General features: G+C 45.0%; 2 protein-coding genes across 6 annotated transcripts; one reads left to right on the plus strand and one right to left on the minus strand.

Moving 5' to 3' along the window:
- The first annotated feature begins 433 nt into the window (after positions 1-433).
- szrd1 (SUZ RNA binding domain containing 1) lies at positions 434-4,713 on the plus strand. Its single transcript, XM_060057478.1, has 4 exons — positions 434-589; positions 1,477-1,526; positions 1,622-1,891; positions 3,423-4,713. The coding sequence occupies exons 1-4, from the start codon at positions 464-466 to the stop codon at positions 3,541-3,543; spliced, it is 567 nt and encodes a 188-aa protein (XP_059913461.1). The 5' UTR covers positions 434-463; the 3' UTR covers positions 3,544-4,713.
- A 606-nt stretch (positions 4,714-5,319) lies between these two features.
- atp13a2 (ATPase cation transporting 13A2) lies at positions 5,320-24,391 on the minus strand. 5 transcript variants are annotated; one of them, XM_060057431.1, is made up of 29 exons: positions 24,083-24,391; positions 21,368-21,447; positions 19,437-19,604; positions 18,466-18,524; positions 17,986-18,055; positions 17,829-17,908; positions 17,426-17,503; positions 17,260-17,329; positions 16,951-17,085; positions 16,312-16,378; positions 15,793-15,921; positions 15,248-15,391; positions 14,556-14,666; positions 14,322-14,368; positions 13,974-14,162; positions 13,236-13,442; positions 12,723-12,833; positions 12,152-12,308; positions 11,616-11,727; positions 11,117-11,241; positions 10,191-10,369; positions 9,692-9,784; positions 9,334-9,413; positions 8,510-8,662; positions 7,972-8,068; positions 7,418-7,641; positions 7,004-7,155; positions 6,398-6,570; positions 5,320-6,182 (listed from the first exon to the last, which is right to left on the minus strand). In XM_060057431.1, exons 1-29 carry the CDS (start codon positions 24,093-24,095, stop codon positions 6,015-6,017), a joined length of 3,471 nt encoding a protein of 1,156 aa, XP_059913414.1. In that variant the 5' UTR covers positions 24,096-24,391; the 3' UTR covers positions 5,320-6,014. The 5 variants fall into 5 exon arrangements, with proteins under 5 accessions (XP_059913414.1, XP_059913418.1, XP_059913415.1 ...); XM_060057435.1 differs by lacking the exon at positions 24,083-24,391 and adding an exon at positions 21,954-22,199; XM_060057432.1 differs by lacking the exon at positions 24,083-24,391 and adding an exon at positions 21,837-21,975.
- Positions 24,392-24,629: the final 238 nt, after the last annotated feature.

Raw genomic sequence — 24,629 nt, forward strand, 5'->3', positions numbered from 1 at the left:
CGGGATAATCTGACCCTGCTGCCCTCTAGTGGTTAAACGTTTCTCTAGCTTCCCACATTGCTAGCCTCATGCTACACTACCTTGCTTCATAAGCCCTGACTGATTGCATTCTGTTTCATACACCACTTTCTAAATGACCGTTGTATTTCAATATTGAAACCAATTGTAAATGATCATATATTTTTATCACAACAATACATGTCATCAACGTATTGTCGTGTTTATCTTTTCGTCGATCTTCAATTTACCTCTTTTGCTCTTCAGTTTGCCTTAATTTTGTAGTTTGATGCATGTTCTGGTTACATGTACGTGGTCTTTGGCGTGTCACACGCCGACCTCGTTCACAGACCTTGTCATCTCACGACGGAAAGGGTCGGCCCTTTTCTCCGCAGGCTCTTTCCTGATTGGCCCATAACTGACCGGAGTCTCCGCAGGCTCGTTCCTGATTGGCCTAGTCGACTGAATGGAGTCGACGCGATCGTTTCCCTATGGCTCTGCTGCTGAGAGGCAATGCCGCGGCGTGGCCGAAACAAAATGTATCATGGATGAAGACATAGCCGAAAGTTGGGAGGAAGCTGCTGACAGTGGGGTAGGGAATCACATAACTCACACTGGTGGATTGAAACAATCTGTTAGTTTACTCCCCTGGAAAATCCGTGGTGGGAAAGTGTAGGATAAAGGATAAAACTGTACTCGTCTTGTGGGCCACCGATGTACCACTGACGTGCTACATGAGCTATGCGAGCTAACGTGAAGCTAGCTCAAGATTTACGAGGATTGAAGCAATCGCTAGTGTTTCTCGTAATGTTTGTTGCCATCTAGTGCTACTTCTTTTCAAACATGATTTGGTTGACGAATCATATAAAATATTATTATTGGAAATGGATGCGTTGAGTTAGTTATGGGCGCCATTTAGTCAATTTGCCGATGCACTAGGCTAGTTAGCGTGCCAGCTAAACTAAGTTAATAGTTGGCTAACAGGCCAAGCTTTAGGAATAAGGTAAAGGTGGCTAGCTATGAAGTCGGATCGACTATGAAGATGGTCATTCACCCTACTACCTGCGTTCACACATTCCCGGACAAAGTTTTACAACTGAATGAATCCAATGTGGCTCCCTGAGCAAATGGGCTAACGTTAGCTCTCCTACTCGATTCATGTTACGAGGCTAGCCATTTTTAGCCAGCCATTAAACGCTATCTTAACTTGTGTGACAGATTGTAACTTCTTATGGCATCCCAGTGATTGTTGGACTCTGTAAAAATGTTAAGCTGTTATGTTTTTGTTAAACATTCTTTTATATATATAATATTTTGTTACCGGTGATTTTTTGTGTCTGTTCCTTGACTTGGCAAGGGCTATAGAGACGTATAAATAGCTTGTAACTGTACCTACGTTTCCCATCAGGCTCTCCCTTGCTACTTTAATTCTGCTTTCACTACACACGCTTATGAGCATTATTTTTGTTATCTTCACAGGAAATGGAAAGGAGATTGGAAGAGAAGCTAAGGATCAGCCAGAGAGAAAAGTAAGGGCTCCAGCATACTGGCAACTCTGGCTTTTGTGAAGGAATCCAGTCATTGTTCAATAAACAAATCCATACTTTCTGACCTATCCCTACAGGGTGTTGAGTAATAGCTCTTCACGGTCGCCGCTGAGGACGGCCATCGTGATCCAGGACGACTCCCTGCCGGCGGCACCCCCACCCCAGATTCGCATCCTAAAGCGGCCGTCCGCCAACGGCTCCCTGGGATCCCCTGGGAGCCAGAACAGGCCCACGCCCCAGGTGAAGTCTCTGGCCCAGCGGGAGGCCGAGTACGCAGAGGCCAGGAAGAGAATTCTGGGCAGTGCCAGCCCAGAAGAATCGCCTCAAGAGAAGCCCAACACAGACAGGTACCAATGTCATGACTTGTTTGAGCTTTTGGCCATAACACTGACAAATGTTCTATTTGGGGATGCACCCATGCCAGGGTCTGTTTAGGCAGAAAACTCAATTTTGAGTAAATGGATAGATAGATAGACACTTTATTGGTACTCCCTGATGCCAAGTATGATATGTGCATGCTTTGAACAATAATGCAATTTCCAAGGAGTATTAAATGCAAAATAGTTTACACAATAGTCATAATGCTGACTTGGAAGACAGTGTGTATATTACAATAGGGAAAGTGAAATCATACGGAGAGTGAAACCATAAGTAAGCCTATCTACCAGAAATCAGTTTTTATGACACCCTTGTATGTCTTTTGTGATGTTGAACCGCGGTTCATCTCTCAAAGCTTTTATAACAAAATGTTCCATTTGTGCATTTCCGTCCTTTTCGGTTAGTTGTTTCCATGGCAATTGGCAAAGTATTTCAAGGCTGTTTCTTGGGTGTCAGTCACAATGGTGCCTTTGGAAAGCACAAAAAAAAAGGAAACAATATTCAGCACAAGTACAGTGAATGCGCCACGAGTTGGTCGTGACCAATACAAGGTCAATGGAGCACGATCTATGCATCCATTAAACGCGGTGTCAGACCCTAGTTATACCTGCCTTGCATGGGACTTGGCCTGCACGATTCCGTGAAAAGTGAATCACGATTTTTCAGCTTAGAATTTTTACGTGTGCACGAAATGTAATTTTTATTGCACACGTGAACCATGACAAAAAAATATATGGCAGTACCAAACATAGTTTTTTGGCACCTCTAGCACGTTGCGCTTCATATGGCCCTTTATAACTGATTAAAGTTCAGTATCAAAAACGGATTGATTTATTTTGTACATATAGCAGCACATTGGCTTTAATTGCTGGTCTTTTATAACTACTGAACCAACTCCATACACCCTTCAATGAAGGCTTAAAAAGAAAAGAAAAGTAATTTAAAACTTGAATCCACACAGGGGCGAATCAAGGTCGCGATTTTATAACGATTTATCGTGCAGGCCTACATGGGACCCTGCAAATAACAGACTTGGTCACAAGGGCAAGGTGGAGCATAAAAAACAGGTTCAACTTCTTTCTGGTTTCTCAAGGGATCTATGAATATATGTCTTTGGCTTAACGGACATGTTAAACCAGTTTCAAATTCCTCAAAAGATGCCCTGAGTTTTGGTGTGGACTTTATCTGCAATTATGGCCGGTCTCTGCCTTTTGCTGTGGTTTTTTTTTTAGAGGAAACCTCCATTCCTCTGGTGTACCACTGTGGCTTTGATTGGTACCTGTTCATTAATGTTTATGCACTGCCAATCAGAGTGAAGAGTTTGAGTAACGAGGAAGTGTAGAAAATATTAAGTGTTACACAAAACATAGAAGGTGAAGACTTTATTTATGGATTCAAACATTTGTGTCTTTAAAACGGTATCCCAGTGACATGGCTAATAACGTTACTAAACCTAGGAATAATTTGTATTCGTCAACTTCTTTTCTTTCTTCATAATAGGTCCGGGCGTGTCACCGGCACTTCACCCTCCGCCGAGCCCCGATCAAACAACAACAACAACAACACAGTCCGCCAGCCCGCGGGGCCTGACGGAACTCAGGGCTTCCGGCAGCACAGATAATCAGCCAACCCGAGGGAGGAGGACCCCCAACACCCGGACAGTGGCCCCGCTCCTCGGAGCTAAGGGAATACACCTGAGAGTAACTTCTGCTGGGGGCCCGGGGCCGAAGGAGCCGAGCGCCGCCACCACACCGCTTCTCGCCCCCCCCCTTTTTTTGCTGCCGATATGGGCGAGGGGGGGGTTAGGAGTGACGCAAAGTACACGTTGACGTTCACGATGAAAGGAAGAGACGCCCTTCTTCCTCCCCTGCTCCAGTCTGTCGGACACTGTGATTTTCCAAGACCATCTTCAGGACCCACTGTGATGATCCATTAAGAGCCCCCAGCCACAGTTCACCAAGCAGGTCTTACCGGTCTCCCAGAGTCTCCACCCAGTCCTGTACCCCCCCCCCCCCCCCCCACCCCGTGTCGTCCTGGGACTATGCTCTCAAGGGGTGCCCGTGGTGTCTCTGTTCCCAACGGATTGCAGCCATGCCAGCCTCTGTGTGATGGAGGCTCAGGAGTGAAGCCTTTGGGGTGGGTGGTGGGCCGGGCTGGGTCACCAGAAGCCTGCAATAAGCCGGTTTCCTCTGGACCAGGTGGTCCACAGCAATAACATCTGTACCTAGCCCAGCCCCTTGCTGTCTTGTTTTTTATTCATCCGATATCGTTTCAGCATTTTAATTTTGTTTTAAGTGAAATAACAGGGGCAGTTGTTCGGTGAGAAATATATTATTTATGTTTTGTATGCAGCAGCTTTCTACCTGTGCTTTTTCACCTTTTTTTCCCACTTGCAATGTCCTTATTTCAAGCTAAAATGCAAACCTATCCCGCAAAAACCCCGACAGGCCAAATGGACCTCAATCCATTTGAATGCAGATTTTTAACGTCATGACCAAATCCCCATTTTAATTCAGACAACCTTACTCAACATGATTATTTTTATTTTTAAAGTGCATTCACTTGTGTCCGGATCGTCAAATTGTATTTGGTTTTTAGGGAGAGATGACTGCTACTCATGAAGCATACGTGCTGTAAGCTGTGTGCCTGCCTGTTCTTCACTGACTCAGGTCCCAGGAAGAGACGGAATGAATGGATTGGACTCGGATTGTAATTTCTTTTTCCTTTCACCTCAACTGGGTCTGAGGGTGCTAGCAGTATATGTCCGTCGTAAAAGGGAGATCTGGCAAAATACTTAACGCTTGGCAAGATGCACAATCTGATGTCACATTTTATGTTGTTGACATTCAAATGTCCAGAGATGCTAGTATCCAGTGGAACCAAACCTCATTCAGGTGTGCTTTTGGTTTCACTGTTGGAGGAGGGTTTCCCCAACTGTCCCGACATGCTAGGGTGGCAGGTGAAATATAAAGAGAAGATATGTACAGAATAGAAAGATCTGTCCGAATGCTGGTGTGTCCAATGTGGTGTTCTTTGCTTGATCACAGATGCACTCAGGTCATTTCTCAGGCTAGCACATCCCCTGTGCCAGACTACAGCATATGGAGGTGAGGATTGAGCGGTCCTGCTGTATCTCAGCCCTGCTTCATGTGTGTGCGAGTTACAAAGTGTCAAAGTGAATGTTAGGAAAGTTTTAACTAATGCTATGTTCTTCCTCTGAAACCCAGCTGAACGTTCATGGCTTGATGTGTTGGATTCTTGGTTCGAAGATAAACTGCCTGTAAATACAGATTTAATAAATCATTTTCAAAAAAAACGTTCTGTATGTTCTCTCTGCTTGGGACAGGTGATCATTCTCATGAATATATAACGCAATAAAAGGGGAAATAAATCATAACGAGTCAATTATTTTTATGTTGGTCCATGTCGTCACAAGGAATTTCACCTTCATTACAAATTAATATCTTTCAGGCCTTCAAAATAAAAACATTGACATGAATGCATATTTCATGACTTGCAACTACCTGCTTGCTCATTGGTTTGATTTAACACTAATATGAAGGGAAATGTCTGTACCCACTATGCTAATATGGCAAGTGACATTGGCACAATTTCAACCAATCAGTAACTGGTTAGGTGAGGTCACTTTAGATTGGTACCGAGATACACTGCAACCATAATCGGGCTACTTATTACACACAGAATATGGAAGTCAGAGTACATAAACAATGCCGACACTTAGATGAATACAGTGATACATGACAAGTACTCTCAGCCCTGGCTTAGAATGTACATTTCCCATGGACACATTGATTACAGCCTTTAACATAACGACCATGATGTATGATGATTACAGCCTGAAGCTATATGCTCTACAACTTCAGAAATACCTCGCGGACAAAATGCGCCACCCCCCAAGCACAATTTAGTTAAACAAGAAGTATAAAAAAAGTATTTTATTTACATAAATAGTATTTATAGAATAGTGCAACAACAACTTCAATTTCATTGACCTACCAAACAAAACCAAAGTTAAAACCCCTCTGTGTCCCCAACAATAAGATATAAAGGAAATGAAAAAGACGCTCCGCGCTAGCTCAGTCCTATCACTGTGTACTGTGCGGAGGGCAGGGATTGGTTGAGGGGCGGCCACGACGGAGACTCGGACAGCAGCACGTCCAGCCGCTTGTACTGCTTCTTAGACATGCGCTTCCTGTGCACACAACGCAGACAGTTCAGCAGGCCCTGGTCGATCAGCACCTGGGGAGGAAGCACAACCACCGGGTTATTGAACTTACTAACTGTATAATGACCGTTATGAAACACCCAATGGTGCCGTCTGTGCTTCTTCGGTCCGTCTGTGCGACAGAGGATGTGAATGTTTATAGTTTGACGGTGTATTGTAGATCATCAGTAAGTTATATACTTGAAAAGCAGGATGGATGGACAGGTTGTGCATAACATAGGAGCCACACCTCCATTAGGAAGCAGGTGAGGAAGTTGAGGGCTGCCAGGGACACCAGCAGCATGTTTAAGGTCATATCAGGGTAGGTATAGAGCTGGAGCAGCTTGGCGAAGACCGGGCCGGGGTAGAGCACCAGCCAGGTCATCACGCTCAGGAAGATCAGCAGCAGGCCCAGGAAGAGGACTGAGAGGGGGGGACACACAGCCCACGTCAGGGGGGGGGGGGGGGGCACGGCTACAAACTCTACAGTAACACATCCGCATGGAAATGCTCCACTGAGGATGCAGACCATCAAGTGGACGAAAACGATAAATAATGTATGATACTCTTCTAGATCACAGTTGGCTTACAAAAAGGTTTCATTTTTATACATTTTGGATACACGCCAAAGATTCTGCCACTAGGCTGGATTTATTATAGATTTGTGTGTGTGTGTGCGTGAGAGTGAGAGTGAGAGTGAGAGTGAGAGTGAGAGTGAGAGTGAGAGTGAGAGTGAGTGTGAGTGTGAGTGTGAGTGTGAGTGTGAGTGAGTGAGTGAGTGAGTGAGTGAGTGAGTGAGTGAGTGAGTGAGTGAGTGAGTGAGTGAGTGAGTGAGTGAGTGAGTGAGTGGCCTTACAGTTGTGGTACAGAGGCTTCTTGTACGGGTAGCCCTTGGTGACCACCACGGCCATGATGATGTACTGGTACCCGGACAGGGCGAAGACGCTCGTCTCCTCCATGTTGGGGAGGTTGGCGGCACCGGACTCTGTGGAGTTGAGCTGAACAAACCTTTGAGAGGGGGGGGGAATAGATCAAATTAACTTTAAGGAATATAGCAAAACTCTTCATGATGTTAACCTATGTGATATACAGTATATAAATGGTGTTGTGGTTTTCGTGTTTTCAGCCTGAAAAAGTTCTGCATTCGATCCCCAGTGTCCACCTGCTCCTTAAAGACACGTATATGAATTCGCTGCTCTGGATGAAACCACCTGCCCCATGGCTAAAGGTCACTAAGTGACAGTAAAGTGTGTGGTTTCTCGCCGCTGACCAGTCCTGGGAGGTGGTGATGAGCAGAGCCCCCGTCTGCCCCAGGATGTTGAACAGCGTGTGCAGGAACATGCCCCCCAGGATGGGCAGGGCGATCAGGCTGGCCGGGGGTCTGCGGGGGTGCAACTCCTCGCTGGGACCCCCTCGACCCATCACTATGGCCAGCAGGGTCACCAGGAACAGGTCAAAGAACAGGAACTGCCAGTCGCCCAGGTTGGTCTTCACCTACATAAAGCGTACCGGGAAACACATTGCATTGGTTAGGCCGGCAATGGAGATAACAAGAAATCACAATGGGCTCACGTGATGATTAGACGATGCGGTCTAAAATCATCCGTCTCATATAGTAGCACATGCTGTGAACCACAACAGGTATTCTTACAGCGAATATCACTCGCTAATAGTTGAATGATGGCTATGGCATTTTTAAGAGATTGTATCAAATTACCGCTCTTAAATCTGACCTCCACCTTTAACCTTTAAGTTAGCTTAAAGGTTATTGGACCGTGTCCCAGAACACTTTCACTCCGTAGCTGTGGGTGTGGAGGCTCTTACCGTGTAGAGGATGAGCACAGAGCTGAACTGGATGAGGCTGTACAGGGCCATGTATCTGAACAGGCTGAAGGAGGTGACCAGAGAACAGCGACCCTCTCTGGATGGAACAGAGAAACAGGATTTCTTTGAGGACACACATATACCTCACATTCTATAAAGTGCAATATGCTTACGGCCTTCAATATTTTATATTCACCTCGCCTGTCCTTGTCTTGTTCCAAATGTTTTTTGGGTATTTCTGTCTTGTTTTTTAAATTTTTAACTTAAAATGCTTGTTTGTTTTTTGTATGTGTAATGCACCTTCAGTTGGCACTCCCAATTTCGTTGTATAGGCGACTGTATAATGACAATAAAGGCTTATCTTATCTTAAAACTCTAAACCACTATAATGGCCTTCATATCTACTCGCATTGCGTTTAACTTCAAATCATTTGGTGTCTTATATTTCCACCAAGTTCCCAAAAAAACACCTTTAAAGTCTAACAGAGCATTTACTTGTCGTTCTGTATATTGTGTTGCTGCGTGCGTGTCAGCCTACCTGATGAGCAGAGGCACACAGCTGATGTTGTTGACCCTGGAGGTGAAAGGTGAGGCCACAGAGGCCTCGGCCTCAGAGAGCGACACGCCGACGTCAGAGGCCCTGAGGGCCCCACAGTCGTTGGCCCCGTCCCCACACATCCCCACGCGGTAGCTGACAGAGAGACAGCGACAGCATGAGGGAGACCTTATGTCCCGGCAACTGGGCTGGGCCGAAAATAGTGAGCATTTGAAACACAAGCACCAATAATGTCCCCTCCCTCGCTCTCTCTGCCCTCTCTCTCGCCCTCTCTGCCCCCCCTCCCCCTCTCTCTCTCTCTCTCTCTCTCTCTCTCTCTCTCTCTCTCTCTCTCTCTCTCTCTCTCTCTCTCTCTCTCTCTCTCTCTCTCTCTCTCTCTCTCTCTCTCTCTCTCTCTCTCTCTCTCTCTCTCTCTCTCTCTCTCTCTCTCTCTCTCCCTCTCTCTCTCTCTCTCTCCCTCTCTCTCCCTCCCTCCCCCCCCCCCCTCCTTCCCTCCCTGCTCCCTACGTTTCTCAACCATTTAGAAGTGTTGCACAAGCAAGATGAATGCCCCCGGACCAATTGCCCTGATTGTTCAGAAATGACCAGAAAGCGTTCTTAAACTCAAAGTAGTCTCACACCGAGGCAGTGGTCCAGTCAACCGGAACAAAACTCACAGGGCATTCGCTCACTAATAGCCGATGGATGGCTATGCCATTCCTAACAGATTACACTAAAACGATAGCCTTTACATCTTACCAACAGCCCCTCTAAGGGCGGACATTGTAAAGAGGGAAGCAGGCGACTTCCTGATGGCGGATATTTACTTGAGTTTCTGCAGCTCCTTCACTAGCTGGGTCTTCTGGTCCGGGGCCATGCGGGCATACACCGTGGCCCGCATCAGCACCTGCAACAATCACAGCTCGTCAGTTAACCATTCGTCGCCAGGGACGACTGCTCGTCACTCAATCATACCGTCAGTTGAAGGCCCTTTAAAGTGCATTTGTTGAGGAATATTTAAAACAGGCTGTTTAACGTTTGACTTAAGTTGACAAGGGATCTAATAGAATTATTTTCTTTTTAGTGTTTGTTTGAACGCGTCCAGGAACCGTCCAGGTAGGTAACTGCAGCGGCCTGCTGTTGCTCACCTCTCCCAACCTGGCCCTAGCAAGCAGGTCCTCTTACCTTCGGGAGATACTCAGGAAAGTGGTCACAGATGGCGGAGAAGGACTTCCCATTGACGGCGAGGTGGTAGCTGACCCCACTCTGGTACAAGCCCTACCGAGTCCAACCAAAAAGGGGCCGTTAATACCACAGACCCAGTGTCTAAAGAGATCAATAACCTAATCACAACAAGCCCACTAAACTTGGTTTACTGTGGGCATGCATGATTTGTGACAAATCAAGAGGAAAACGTTGTCATTGTGTTTGAAATGTCAAAGTGAAGAGGTAGTTTATTCATAAGCACATTGCCACATTGTCTCAGGTTGACTATGTGTAGATTTGAACATTTTTCTTTTTCATTTTTTTCTTTTAAGTTCTCAGTTAGTGTTTTTTGGGGGAGACATGCGGAATAAACACATCATGTTTTCAAACCCAAAAACAATCCTTTGAATAATCGTGATTTCAATATTGACCAAAGTAATGGTGATTATGATTTTTTACCATAATGGACCAGCCCTACCCAGGTGTGGACCTCAGTGGAGCCGTGCGTACCAGAGGGCCCCCTGTCCTCCTGGTGGAAGCTGAGGGTGGGAGGGAGCTGGCCGTTAGGGGGAGACGCCTGGACGAAGATCACCTGGTCCTCAGAGCCCACCATCCCACAGCTCCTGGACACGTTCACCGCCGTCAAGATGTTGTCCCCTGGAGGAGAGACACAGGAAACGTACTGCTCAGTGTACACCGGGACTCTTTATATCGGACCTATAGTTAGAAGCCATTAGAAGCTACCCGCAGGCAGAAGCCAGTAGAAGCTACCTGTAGTTAGAAGCGACCTGTAGTTAAAAGCCAGTAGAAGCCACCTGTAGTTGGAGGCTATTACAAGCTACCTGTAGTTCGAAGCATTAGAAGCTACCTGTAGTTCGAAGCTATTACAAGCTACCTGTAGTTAGAATCCATTATAAGCTACCTGTAGTTAGAATCCATTAGAAGCTACCTGTAGTTAGAATCCATTAGAAGCTCCCTGTAGTTCGAGGCTATTAGAAGCTACCTGTAGTTCGAGGCTATTAGAAGCTACCTGTAGTTCGAGGCTATTAGAAGCTACCTGTAGTTTGAGGCTATTAGAAGCTACCTGTAGTTCAAAGCCATTAGAAGCTGACCTGTAGTTCGAAGCCATTAGAAGCTACCTGTAGTTAGAGGCTATTAGAAGCTACCTGTAGTTTGAGGCTATTAGAAGCTACCTGTAGTTCAAAGCCATTAGAAGCTGACCTGTAGTTCGAAGCCATTAGAAGCTACCTGTAGTTAGAGGCTATTAGAAGCTACCTGTAGTTTGAAGCACCTTGAAAAACGACCTTTAGTTAGAGGCTATTAGAGTCAGAGGCGTCTTGGGTGTCACGTCATGTCGTCACGTAGATATGGACTCAGACAAAATTAAGTGAAAGGCCCACTCACCGGTGACCATGACGGTGCGGAGCTGGGCCAGCCTCAGGGTTTGGATCACCCCGGCCGTCTCGGGCTTCACCAGGTTCCTCATGAGGAAGAGGCCCAGGAACCGCATGTCTCTTTCGACCGTCTCTCTGTGGAGACACGGCACACACATTGAGCACCTCCCTGGTTCCAGCAATCTTGGGCGCAACCACCAAATCTTTCAGAATTGGAATTTGGGTATAAATTGGATTTAGTTTATTTTGTCCTTCCTTCTACTATATTTATCTAGAGATAGATTCTTACATCATTTTTTCTCTAGCATTTTCTATATTTAACAAACTACAAACTGAATACGAACATCCATATTGATGAGGAAATATGCATGCCGTTAGAAGTCATGATCAATAAAAGTAAGGAAGGCAAATACACCTCTCGGTTGACAAAGAACAGTACCAGATGAATAAAAAAAAATACATAATCGTTTGAGTGCTGGCCTCTTCATGTAATTCTAGATTCTTTGTACCGTTCAATCGTCCCCAGCTCCGTGTCGCTGCCCATCACTTTGTAGCCCAGAGCCAGCACCCTGAAGCCTCTGCTGGCAAAGTCATCCAAGACGCCGGAGAACTGCGGGGGCACTGGAAAACAAACAAACCTTCACTTTAGGCGTCTTTGAGTGTTATTAATTATTATTATTCTTCATGTTTAACCTCTGTTTTCCTTTTATTCCTAGTCTGTTTTACATAGTTTTGAATGATGACTATATGCTCTGTAAGGTGACCTTGGGTGTCTTGAAAGGCGCCTCTAAATTAAATGTATTATTATTATTATTATTATATGTTCTCATATTAATTGTTAAATAATAAATATAGGAGAAACTAATAATGTAATAATGTAGCATAATAAATAGCAGTAAAATAAAGAGTTAAAATAAAGAGATTAAGCAATCTACCGCTCCCCATGAACACAAAACTCTTGTCTACCCATCCGTCAACATCATTTAGCTCTGATCTCTCCCAGACGCGAGTTCACCCAGGTGGTGAGTCAGTGATGGCTCCCCACCCGTGTCCGCCAGACAGAGGCTGGTCACCATCTCCGGGGAGCCCTTGATGATGGCTATCGCCGGCCGGCCACCAGGGGGCGCCGCCACCACGCTCATCCTCTGCAGCGACGAGGAGAAGGGGAAGCGGCGCACGACGGCCACGCTCTCTGCGTGAGGCTGAAGGGGAATGGGGAAGCACAAGTAAGAACCCAGCCCTAGAGAAGTTCCATTCTTTCCCAGCTGATCAGGGAATGTACAGAGAATTGTGCAGAGTACTCAGAAAAGGTCATTGCATTTTGCTCATGACCCTGAAAGGCAACATAAGGAGACAGAAGATCAAGTTCTATGGTCCAAGGCCTTTTATCGATACTTTGGTGGTGGTGGTGATGGGAGCAAAGACAGTGCAGCTGGAGGGACTTTCATTTGTCCGAGACATCCCCTCACAGTATGGGGCGACGGGAAACAATCCCGTCACTCTCTTTGAGTCCTTGTTGCCATTGTGATGTAACGCTGCGATCGCCCATCAAAAGGTTTCCCCACAGGGGGAGCCTGGACAGAACAGGGATGACGACAGGGAGCTTTGACACTCACAGTTCTCTCAGAGAAGGGAGTCCCAGCAGGAGGCCTCATGACGGACAGAACCTTGTGACCTCCGAACTCTGAGTCCAACGCACGACCATCCACGGACGGCTCTATCAGCTCCTATGAGTCACAAGCAAGCATGAGGTTAGATGAACTGAAAGGGGTTGAGGCTATACAGGAAGAAAAAAGTTATAAATAGCGACTCTTTCAAAATAATTCCAACTAATTTGCTCAGAAGTTGGTTCCTCGAGCTTCTTTACATTTGCCATAGGCTGCTTCTCTGACTGTCGCTTTGTTTTATTAAAAAATGTTGGAGACACAGAGAGATTGGCTTTCGAACAACATTATTTGTACAACATGTGACCGCACAGATTTGGCACAAATCAACCAATCTTGGGACTTCTGAAGGCAACTGGTTGAACAAAGCTACGTTTAATCTAGAGCATCTAGAGCAAACTGGGTTAATGAGTTCTGCAATGATATGATGCTTGACCGTGACATGATACAGCCGGCTCCTCGTACCCAGCCAGTGGACTCCATCATCTTCAGCTCCAGGGGGTCCCCGTACGCCTGGCCATCCAGCAGGGCCACGCTGTGGCAGCAGGCCAGGGCCGTGAGCAGGGGCCCGGGGGCTAGGAGCCTGGGGTCCGGGACCAGCTCAGAGAAGCCCTTCTGGTGGGCTTCCATCACCCCCCACATGTCCAGACCCTCCTCGGTCAGGGTTCCTGTCTGGGTTGGAGGTTGGAGGTCCGAAACGCTTTACATTCAGTGTTGAACTCAGAGTGTTTGAAGACAACATAGCCAAGGCTAGTGAAATTGACAAATCGGACAATACAAATACAACACTGAGTCACACCACTGATTAATGTTGGTGCGATTTCATACTGTTATTATTACTAAGTTCAGTTCAGTCAACATTAGATTAAAAAGAAAAACGTAATAAAAGCCTGATCACTCACTGTCCGTCGTTCACAAGTACAATAACCACTAGTTTGAATCTATATTGGGACTATTTTGAATCTGATTAGCTGTGAGCCTGTTTAGCTTTTAACCTGTTCACTTCGAGCCTGTTTACCTGAGAGCCTTTTAATCTGTGACCCTGTTCCCTCTACACATTTTGATAGGGGTGTGCTTCACTAAGTTCCTATGGGAAAAGGCCTTCTGTACACAATGGCCAACCGCGTTGCAGTACCACAGCTGGCCACCGTTGTTATTCAGGGGAGTATTGCGCCGGGGGCCGGGGCTGGGTCGTTGCCTCACCTTGTCGAAGCAGAAGAGCGACACCTTGCCACAGACGTTGATTCGGGGCGGGCTGATGCAGAAGACGCCCTGGCGCTTGAGCCGGCGCTGTGCGTAGATGGTTCCCGTGGTGATGGCAGCGGGCAGGGCGGGGGGCACCACGATGGTCACCACGTCCAAGGTCCTGATCACGAGCTCGCCCCACGTTACCTAGGGAACAAGAGCCAGCCAGTTGGAGACTGCGCCTCAACCTCGTCCTCACGCTGGTCCCCTTGTCACGCAGAGCGGTTTACCGCAAAGAGGAACCACGCAGTGAGCGGTAAAGTATCGAGATGGGAATACTGGAAGTGGAACACCGGCGGGACTTACGTTGGACATGCTGAGCACCACAACGCTGTAGATGGTCCCAAGGACAGCTGTCGACAAAGAAATTAGGAAGTACATGAAGTTTCATACGATGTGGAAGCCACAAACGGTCCGTACGTCTGAAAGAGATACCAGACCCTAACATTAGAGCGCAGGGGACTGCCCTGCCTCAAGTGCTAAGCGGTAACCACTTTCTCCGCCTGCCACTATAAAAAGCTAGGATTGGATGCGTCTTACCCACGCCACCCAGGAGGAGGAGGAACTTGGTGGCGTCTTGATAGAAGCGGAAGTTGATGGGCTGAGGGTAGAGGATGGAGCTTATCAGGTCTCCTTTAGCAGTGAAAAACCCTGGAGACGGAGGAGGACATTAAAATGATTATTAACCTCAGTCTAAAGGACCCAAGTTCAATTGAAGGAATTGTATTTATTACTGGAGCATAATGCCAACCATGAGCCAAAAGATGAGAGATTTACATCACATCCACATCGGATTCACCAGATAAATAAACAACATGCATGTTTTCACATTTGGAGTGTTTTATGCATCCAATGAGCTATCCCAACACTCTCAAATGCCAGTGAACCAGCCATTATATTGTTTTAGACATGTTCATAAATCCTCTTGGAATAATTTATTAAGCGCTAAATGGAGCAATATACTGTATATAGTTAAGCTACTGCATATTAGCTGGAGCACGTAATATTCCCATTAGACCAACACTGTCACATATCTTCCTTGAAGCAACCCTTCAAACCCATGCTGATGCTAATATAAAAAAAAAGGTTACACAAGAAAATCTGCTTTTGCTCCAGATCTTTTGGAGCCAGATCAGATTTTCTGCTTTTGCCCGTTTGCCACATCCATGCTGGCATTGTTGCTCAGACCTGTTGAAAGCCATGGGAAGGGGCGTGGCTATCCTGCTGCTCACCTGTGCTGGTGACCACAGCCACGGCCCCGCCCCTGGCCTGGATGAGTTGCGTGCCGCAGAAGAGCGTATGTCTGCGATGGCCCTCTGAACTGAACCGGGAGTCCCCCGTCGGCAGCGGGGTCTTCAGAACAGGGACGCTCTCGCCTGGAGGTAACCACATAGAGGACAAAGCACCTCGTCAGCACTGCTGACCAGGTGACCTACAGAGGTGGCAACTGAGGAGCAGGTACCTATGGTTGAACGCATAATTGCCTTGCCTGACACCATTGTTTTCTGTGAGCATCTTTACCTGTGAGCCTGTTTACCTGTGAGCCTGTTTACCTGTGAGCCTGTTTACCTGAGAGCCTGTTTACCTGAGAGCCTGTTTACCTGTGAGCCTGTTTACCTGTGAGCCTGTTCACCTGTGAGCCTGTTTACCTGTGAGCCTGTTCACCTGTGAGCCTGTTTACCTGTGAGCCTGTTCACCTGCGAGCATGTTCACCTGTGAGCCTGTTCACCTGCGAGCCTGTTCACCTGCGAGCATGTTCACCTGTGAGCCCGTTTACCTGTGAGCATGCTCTCGTTGACCATGCACTCCCCGGCCAGCAGGGCGGCGTCGCAGGGCAGCAGCAGGCCTTCTGGCGGGATGAGCAGGCAGTCCCCTGGGACCAGCTCCTCTGAGCTCAAAAACACGTCTGACACAACACAGGACACACAACGGTTGCCAGGCAGCACATTACACACGTCATGTGAGCTTACGTTTGCGGCTAGTGGGTTGCAGAGTAAACCATCCTAGCTATGTAGTAACCGAATGAGAGATGAATCACATTATTTAACACCTTGGATGCCATCTCTCACCAGAATAAATCTGAACTGAGAAAATTAAACAAGTGTAATGTATAAGCAGTAAAATCTAAGGTTATAAATGCAACGTGATTTGTAATTTAATCGGGGTCAGGGCCAAGAGAAAGCCTTGCCAGGCGTGTACATTTAGGGCTTTATATCCTTCTATCCTACTATTGGTTTAAGGTTGGGCACCGTTGGTCTGGATGGATTTGTGTCGTCTGTGGACGGGTCACACCTACCTCCGGTGCTCCTGCGTACTTTGACAGTCGTGATCAGCTGGGCCATGTTGCGCAGAGTGACACTTTGCTGTGGACAGATCAGGAACAGTGTTTGCAATATCAGGTTAGCTAAGCAAACATGTCCCGTTAGAGGGAAACAAAACACCCCGTCTGTGGGTGTAGTCAAAATGCTTTATTGACCTTACCTGGTAACCGAAAACGGCCGGTAACAATTATAGTTATGGTTAGGCCAAATCATGTGTCAAGGGCAACTTTGGAGCTTTGCAGCTAAAAAAAGTTTTTTCTGGGTTTGGTTTCACTATAAAGCTTCACTTTCAAATAAATGGTGAAATATTTATGGAAAAACAAACTATCGTGCTTTGTGTCAAGTCAAAGTCAAAAGCTGTCATATAAATTGATTTGTATACTCTTTGGCCTACTGAGAAATCGGAAACATGTTCAAAGTTGCACGATTGTATATATTATTTTAGATATTATTTACAATGGTGGCCTTGCAAAAGGCAAAGCCTCTTCATGTATACCTACATATCAAAATAAAACTACCGTAAGCTAAAGACCATGTATCTTTGTTATATCTATTCGTCTTCCTATTGCACAGAGGAATGTTTTGAATACACTCGACGACTCGACTCGACTCACCTTGCGTGTTTCGTACAGCGAGATGCTGATGGACAGGAGAGAGATAACAAGGATACAGGCGGCATAATAATAGTAGTTATCGGCCATCCACAAGGCGATGCTGAACACTTGAAAGATATAAAAGGGATTGAGGATCTTAAGAGAAAGGAGAAAGAGATCGAGAAGAAAGTCATTCGTAAAGCAGAGAACCACAAGAGCTGAATACTGCACTGTGTTCTTCCTGTCCTATGTGCTTGGACACCATATTCATTCCCTTGCAACCACACTTGCAAGCGGGTGTCTTGTACACGCATTGCGTCTCCTTCTCACCTCGTCAACCAGTAAACTCATATAGGACTTAACAGGCACAGTAATCAGGTTTGGTCCATAGACCTGTTGCCTGGAACGGAGATAGACAAAGAAATAGTTCATCAACACCAGGGCAGGGCTCCCTGAACCCTCACAAGGAATAATGACACCATACACACGCGTGTACCTGGAGTTCTGCTCCAGGGGACTCAGGCCGCTTTGGAAGCGATACAGGTCGCTACACGTCCATTCCTCATTGAGGACACTGCCGAGATAAAAGAGTTAGTCCAACACTGCACACACACAAATAGACAAACTGCGTCCGAACATAAGGACATGATTTGAACTGATACATGAATAAACTGATAAAGATGAACTGTTAAGAAATGCAAATACACTTTTTAAACACAAGGAACAGTATTTTGTAAATAACATTTGACAAACACAAGACAAATACAGTTTGCCCTTGTTGATATGATATATGTTATATACCATACTACTGTGAATGATGCACTTTTTATAGTAGCCTTTTATACTTTCTTAAAAGGACATTTGTTAATCAATTTCAAATGTTTTCAATGGCAATTTACCTGACTGGACAGAAGGCACCTTTCCTGGGCAGCCAGATATAGCGTAGGCCCTCGAACTGATAGAAGCGCAGCAGAGATTTCTGTAGAACAGGGATCCAAGTTAACACAAGCAGCCAGAGTGTGTGGAGAGTGACCCCTCCCACCGGACATCCCTTACCTGCTCATTGTGGAGCTGGACCGTATCTCTCCATTCCCGGTTCTCCTCCACCTCTTCCACCAGCTCCGAGCTGAAGCCCAGAGAGAGGAGTGAACGGGCAGTTTGTGCATATTGCATGTGGAAGGTTGCATATTGCATGAAGAAGCATTCCTAGATATTCACTGCAGTATGATGAGCATTTATAATAAGAACACGTGGCCTTGTCCGTTTCTAGATCTTCACAATGGAAATATTCCTAACAAACGTGCATGACCATATGCTTTCATTAATGGCCGTATGCTTTAAGGAAGGTCCATATAATCAAATGGAATGACCATTTAATAAATGAACGACCCTCTACTTCAATGTGAAGAACCTGAATTTATCCATATGTCCCTGTCCAGAATGTAGTTATTTTTTAGCATGCTTTAAAAAGGAAAAGGTGTCTGAACAGAAGGCAGTAGGGGTGTCTGACCAGGAGGTATTCACGGTAAAACTGACCTTCCATCCTCAACCTCCTCTGTGAGGACTTGGACCACGTAATTATGTCCCAAACTGTCCTGAAGAGAGAAGAAGACAAAGTCTGAAACCAAAAGCAATGCACAGTCCATGGTACTAGCCTGGTACTAGTCTGGTACTCCATGGTATGTGGTACATCATGGAACTACGATCACCTATTCTCTTAAAAGAAAAAATATGAATTCTTGCGGCTCAGTGGCTAAAACCTACAGGGCATACGCTTCATAGCCAGCCAGGTACTTTTCTCTCCTGACCATTAAGGCATAAAAAGTATGACATTTCTTTAACACGAGAAGCAATCGTGGTCATCCTCATATGAATCTTTGTGTAGCACAGTTTTACAATACAGTAAATACATAGAAATATAACCGTTTGGCCGACAAATGTTCCACTTCAGTTTCTGGGCTTCCTGGGGTGAATTAATATGTGAGGAAAGTGCGAAGCAAATCGATTGGACTTTTTTAGACAGAAGAATTACAGTGAGGATGTGCCTTTGTAATGCAATAGCAGCAGGCCAAAAAATGAACTTGAATGTGATAAGTTGTCCTCTGAGTTTGGGCTACAGCCTGATAATGTCCTGGTTATACTTCACATCCAAATGACTGTAATTCCTCTATGCTTAGAGGAACAAGTGTGCCTCATAAATAAGGAATGATTGTTTAATGGTCTCAAAGCCCCACACTCTCGAAATGCGATTCTCCGTTTTTTGGCTCTGTGTGTGCCCGTCGAGTTACATAAACAAGTCCAGCTGTCATTTTACACACACACACACACACACACACACACACACACACACACACACACACACACACACACACACACACACACACACACACACACACACACACACACACACACACACACACACACACACACACACACACACACACACACTTCCAGTGTCTCTTTCAGGACATGAGCAAGTGAAGGGGAAAGGGGTTGCTTTTTCTCACCCTCAGAAGCAGGACGTGAGCCAAGGCCAGAGGGCAGGGAGAGCACCGGGCCGTGACAGCGAACCGGGGGCGCCAGGTGAACAGCAGCAGCAGGAGGCCTAGTGACAGCACAGCTCCCAAGCGGCAGAGCCACACACGCCAGCCCACCCAGCGGTACCCCTGGACATCCTGACAGGAGAACACATCGAGTCACCTGATCGTCCAGCCATCCACTCTGCCAACCGTGTGGTTGCACACAAACATTTGCAGCCGTCCAGAACACAACGTATCCCATTCGCTGATAAACGACGACCCGCTGCAGTTTCAATAGGCATTGGCATATTAGCCTGAGTGAAAAACGTCATTTAGCGCCATCGCATCATTTAACGAAAATGGTTCATTATCGAAACGGTCAGTGATCGTTTCACTGGTTTGAGAATCATGCCATTAATGAGCAGGTGGGCTTATGCATGATCCTCCAGGATGCCTGGTTGACTGTTGTGATGGGTCGTTCGAATGAACGAGTCAGTTCGAATGAACGAATCATCAACACAAACGAACCAAACTGATTCTTCTCTGTCGTTTGTCTCGTTTGTTCTCAGACTCGACCCCACTAGTCGCTGACTCGCTGTTCGTTCACTGACTGTGATTGGTGAAGAGGGAAGAGGCTTAGTGAGCGAGCGTACGATAATACGATTCAATGTCAGTGAAATGATAGATGCATGCTGTCTTTGTACTTTCTGTGTCGTGCCAGATTAATCAAATATTTGAATGTCTCGTCAATCTGTCTCGTTCTTTCATGGTTCGTTCTCCACCCGGGACCCCCACCATCATTGCTAAATCAAATATGTTATCTTGCTGATATGTTAAACATCCAATAATCAACTACACCCCCCCCCCATCCCGCTGCGTTTTGTTAAAGTTGTAATATGGATTGTTGACCGACTTCCACGATCGTTTGAGAATGAGAACAAGGGAGGAGCTGAGTCTGACTGACTCGGCTGAGAACAGTGCATTCCATGATTCGATTCACCGCTACTCGACTGAACGAACGAACGAACGAACGATTCTGAACGACTCTTCTTGGCGAACTGACCGACGCGAACTGAATCAAGGTAAAGAATCATTGAATCCATCACTAAGTCGACATTCGGGCCCAAACCGAGAACCTTCCAGCTGGGAATCCTACCCCTGACCCCTTGATCCTGCCCCTGAATGGATTTTGTGGTTGATTGATTTTAAAACATGCATTTGTTTTAAAAGTTACAGATAATAATGAGGAAGATAGTGGTTCAATTCACGTCAGTTAATCATTCAATTTTAATTTAATTAATTATTCTCATTTTGTTTTAAGGGGGGGTGAAACTTTTTCTAAATCACCGCAGAAACCTTTACCTCGCTACCTCTTTCATCTGGTTGCCTATCAAATTGACAATCAGTAAAAAAGGAAAAAAATTGAAAAAGTTCCATGTATTTTGAATTAACCGATAGGATGCATTTTTATAAGCCAAACAACAGGACGTCGATCCTAGACATTATCCACGCAGAACAAAAAACTGGACGTGGTGGTGACGATATCTTGGTTACGCCAAATGTACAGCCTTTATAAAAAAAAATCAAAAGATTACACTAATTGTTCAAAGTTAAGTTGTACACGATCTATCCACAAAAAAAACAAAGTCTAGAAATCACCACCAAGTGGAACAAGCATCAAATAATCGAAACCCTAGAAAGCAGCGAACATCACCAAGCAAAACCAGTGCGAGTTTTTACAACCAGGAAACGGAATGACTGCAGTGTCACTCGCTTGTTATCTGTATAGACCAGTAGTCTACAATAATCTGTAAAAAGCAATAACAAAAAAACACGTCGGGCTAGACGTCTGCAAGTATACCAGGGAGCTGCAACCTGATTTTCAACCGGGTTCTGGTGATAAATAGTTGAACTCTTACCATCTGGGAGTCTGGCGGGACGAGGGGAGATTTCCAGCCGGGAGAGGGATGCCCAACCCCCGGTAGCTCCGCCACAGAACCTGCAGGACAAGTCAAACACTCACGATGTTTACTGAATCAACATTTCACAGGGACGTCCACCTGTATGTCGACCCACTGAGTCGATTTTGAAAAACTAGAGAAAAAGATAAATTGTGTATTGAAAACGAAACCACGTCTTGGGTTGGTAGGCCTATAACCAGTGGGCGTGCATTCCTCACTGTGATCAAATTGATACAATATTTTATATGGATGCTGTGATGACAATAAAGTACGAGCAAATCAGCGGTCCAGTGATATTATTACTTTGTCCAGTTTCGTAAAGAGGTTGTCTTTATTTCTCTCTCCTCGGACTGATGACGTTACATACGCATTAAAAGGAAAGGAAACGCAACTCCAAATAACAACAGGGCGACACTGACCGAGTTACCTTCGCTTCAAGTTAAAGTCATCACGACTCGTAGGTCATCACCACTTGCGAATGCTTTGGTCGATACTTCTCTACAATTCTATTAGCTTCCCAAAATGAGTGAGCCGATTGACTCACCCGACTTGCTCCTTTGTTTAACAGGCTTGAGGCTGTGTCCACCCTACTATGACATTTCTATCCTACTATAACATGGGCCCCTAGCCCCACCTGCAGTTTGTACATCTTGATATTGTTGCATTGTATTAATTTTTGTATAAATGTTCTTCATCTTTATTTTCTCTTGATAAATGTTAGATCATATCTGTACACCAAAGCCAGATTTTTTTTTCACACAAAATTATGATATTAATGGTGAAAAGGGGGAACCCCTCTCTGGGCGCTGAACACCAAGAAAAAAAGAAGGAATTACAGTCATTTGGATGTGAAGTATAACCAGGACATTATCAGGCTGTAGCCCAAACTCAGAGGACAACTTATCACATTCAAGTTCATTTTTTGGCCTGCTGCTATTGCATTACAAAGGCACATCCTCACTGTAATTCTTCAGTCTAAAAAAGTCCAATCGATTTGCTTCGCACTTTCCTCACATATTAATTCACCCCAGGAAGCCCAGAAAAAAGAAAAGAGAAATGAGAACCCCTTATTTAAAAACGCTGATACGTTGCCATGTGACCATCTCTCATGAAGATAAGAGGTGCAACATCATCTTAATCTAACCATTTTACATGGAGATTATATGAGTTACAATCCATAGTGTTCACTATGAAAAAGGTATCAGATCAAACAGGTTCCAACACCAGAACTACGGAGGAATAGCTGCATCTATTGTGGACAATCCGCTATTGCTTTTGTTGATAGTTTGAAAAGGTGTAACCCTTCCTCAAAAACGACTGGGTCTTGGCTTGAGCTTGGATTTTGAGGGCAGATTATTATTATTTTTCCATCAATCGGATTATCAAGTATCCAAATTAGGTGTGTTTTAAAGACCCTGCTTTGATAGGCCTATTACCTGTGTTCTCTTGCTGGTCTCCTATCTGTCATTTGTTTTTCCAAACAAAGATAACTGGTTCCCCCCTAATAGAACATACGTGTCTTACCACACTGAGACTCTAAATAGTTTTTTTCGTAAGAAACAACAACTCGTGATACAACGCTAAAGGAAATGAGTGAGCGAAAATAAACAAGACAGTTATCTGATCTTGGGCGACACAGTCTGCAAAAATGCATGATTACGAAACAGCGTTTACTAACCCTGGGGTCAGAAGCCCACTTGATATACATTGAAGGAGATGCAGATTTATAAACTTGTATGGCCTACTGGATATCTATTTATGATTCAAGTAGTTTTGAAAAGGTCACATAAGAAGGTCCTGTGTTTTTATACAAACCACTGCCTAATGATTTTTATACTATCCAGCAAATTAAATTATTATCAGGGTCGTTGACTGTGTATACTCTCACTTGGACATTGATACTACGGCTGTTGGAAGGGTTAAGGGCTATCTGAGGGAAAGCAGCACAACAAATATTAAAAAGGGTTGAAACTAATCAAGTTGGGTCACAAGCCAAATGTTTTGGATTTTTTTTCATGAACGATTTAGCAAATAATCGCTTCACAGACCAACTCAAGGACAATGTTAACAAGCATTAATGACATAATTAATGATCTATGTTTTCTGTTTGCTGCCTATGTCAGCACTTCATTTAACTAAAGACATGTTTTCGATAGTTGCTTTGCGTTTGAACTTGAGGTTGAGTTGTGACTGTGTGACGCTAATAACGTGTAAAAATACCCCCAGTATTATTATAGTAAATATTATTTGTGAATGAAGGTTGAAAAAGCCCATCTCCAACTAAAAACGCCCAATATTTGCTCATCTGCCTACGATTGTATGGTGACTGCTAGAATCTGCTATCATAGCCTACGTTATGGCGTTCCGTTCACAACCAAAGTTGTTAAATATAAATTAAACGTATGGTTGATCATCTAACTTAACCTATAGGGTGAATTATTTTGATCGTTGAATTTGAAATGGATCCTCAAGTGGAAAATGTCAATGTCGGTCAATCTTATATTAAACTGTACAGGCAGCCTACAACTGAATAAACACACTTTAAACAGACATGTACGTGTCATTGATATGCGGTGTACTATTAAGCATAGAATACTTTTGACTGACAACCCATAGCTAAGCAATTTATTCTGCCTTTAATGAAAAGAAGGAGCGTGACTGTAGCAAACTTACCACGCAAGGCCATCACTTAGTGTCAGTAAGTCTTTAAATAACAGACAGTAGCAATATGACATGGTTTGAAGAAAATACCAGCCATGATGTGCTCCAACAGAGGCTCTGTTCTGCTAGACGCCTCTCTTGTGAGTCTATCAATTACTACGGATACTACCAAGGTCAAACAAGCGCAGGCTTAAAACGCGCACCAATAATTCCTGTTGTTTTTAACAATCTCAGCTCCACGTTGATCTGCCAGGCTGTTAAATAATATGTAATACATAACACATCACACATGTCGGTACATAAAGTGCAGGCTACTGTTCATTTAGTCACATCTCTGCCCGCAAAAACATGTCTACCTTGTCCAATCAGAAGCTAGTGGGAGGGACTGTAACAAACACGAAATGACCATTGGTCAAGAATACATTTTAACGTGTGACTCTCGAGGTTTGATGGAGGAATTAAATTAAATAATTAAAATTATGCACATGAATAGTTTTAAATGTTCTTATTTTGTGATTCAGAGATAATTCGTTTCTAACTTGTTTGCATGTTTTATAAC

The sequence above is a fragment of the Gadus macrocephalus genome, chromosome 7 (genome assembly GCF_031168955.1).
Source record: "Gadus macrocephalus chromosome 7, ASM3116895v1".
Lineage (NCBI taxonomy): Eukaryota > Metazoa > Chordata > Actinopteri > Gadiformes > Gadidae > Gadus > Gadus macrocephalus.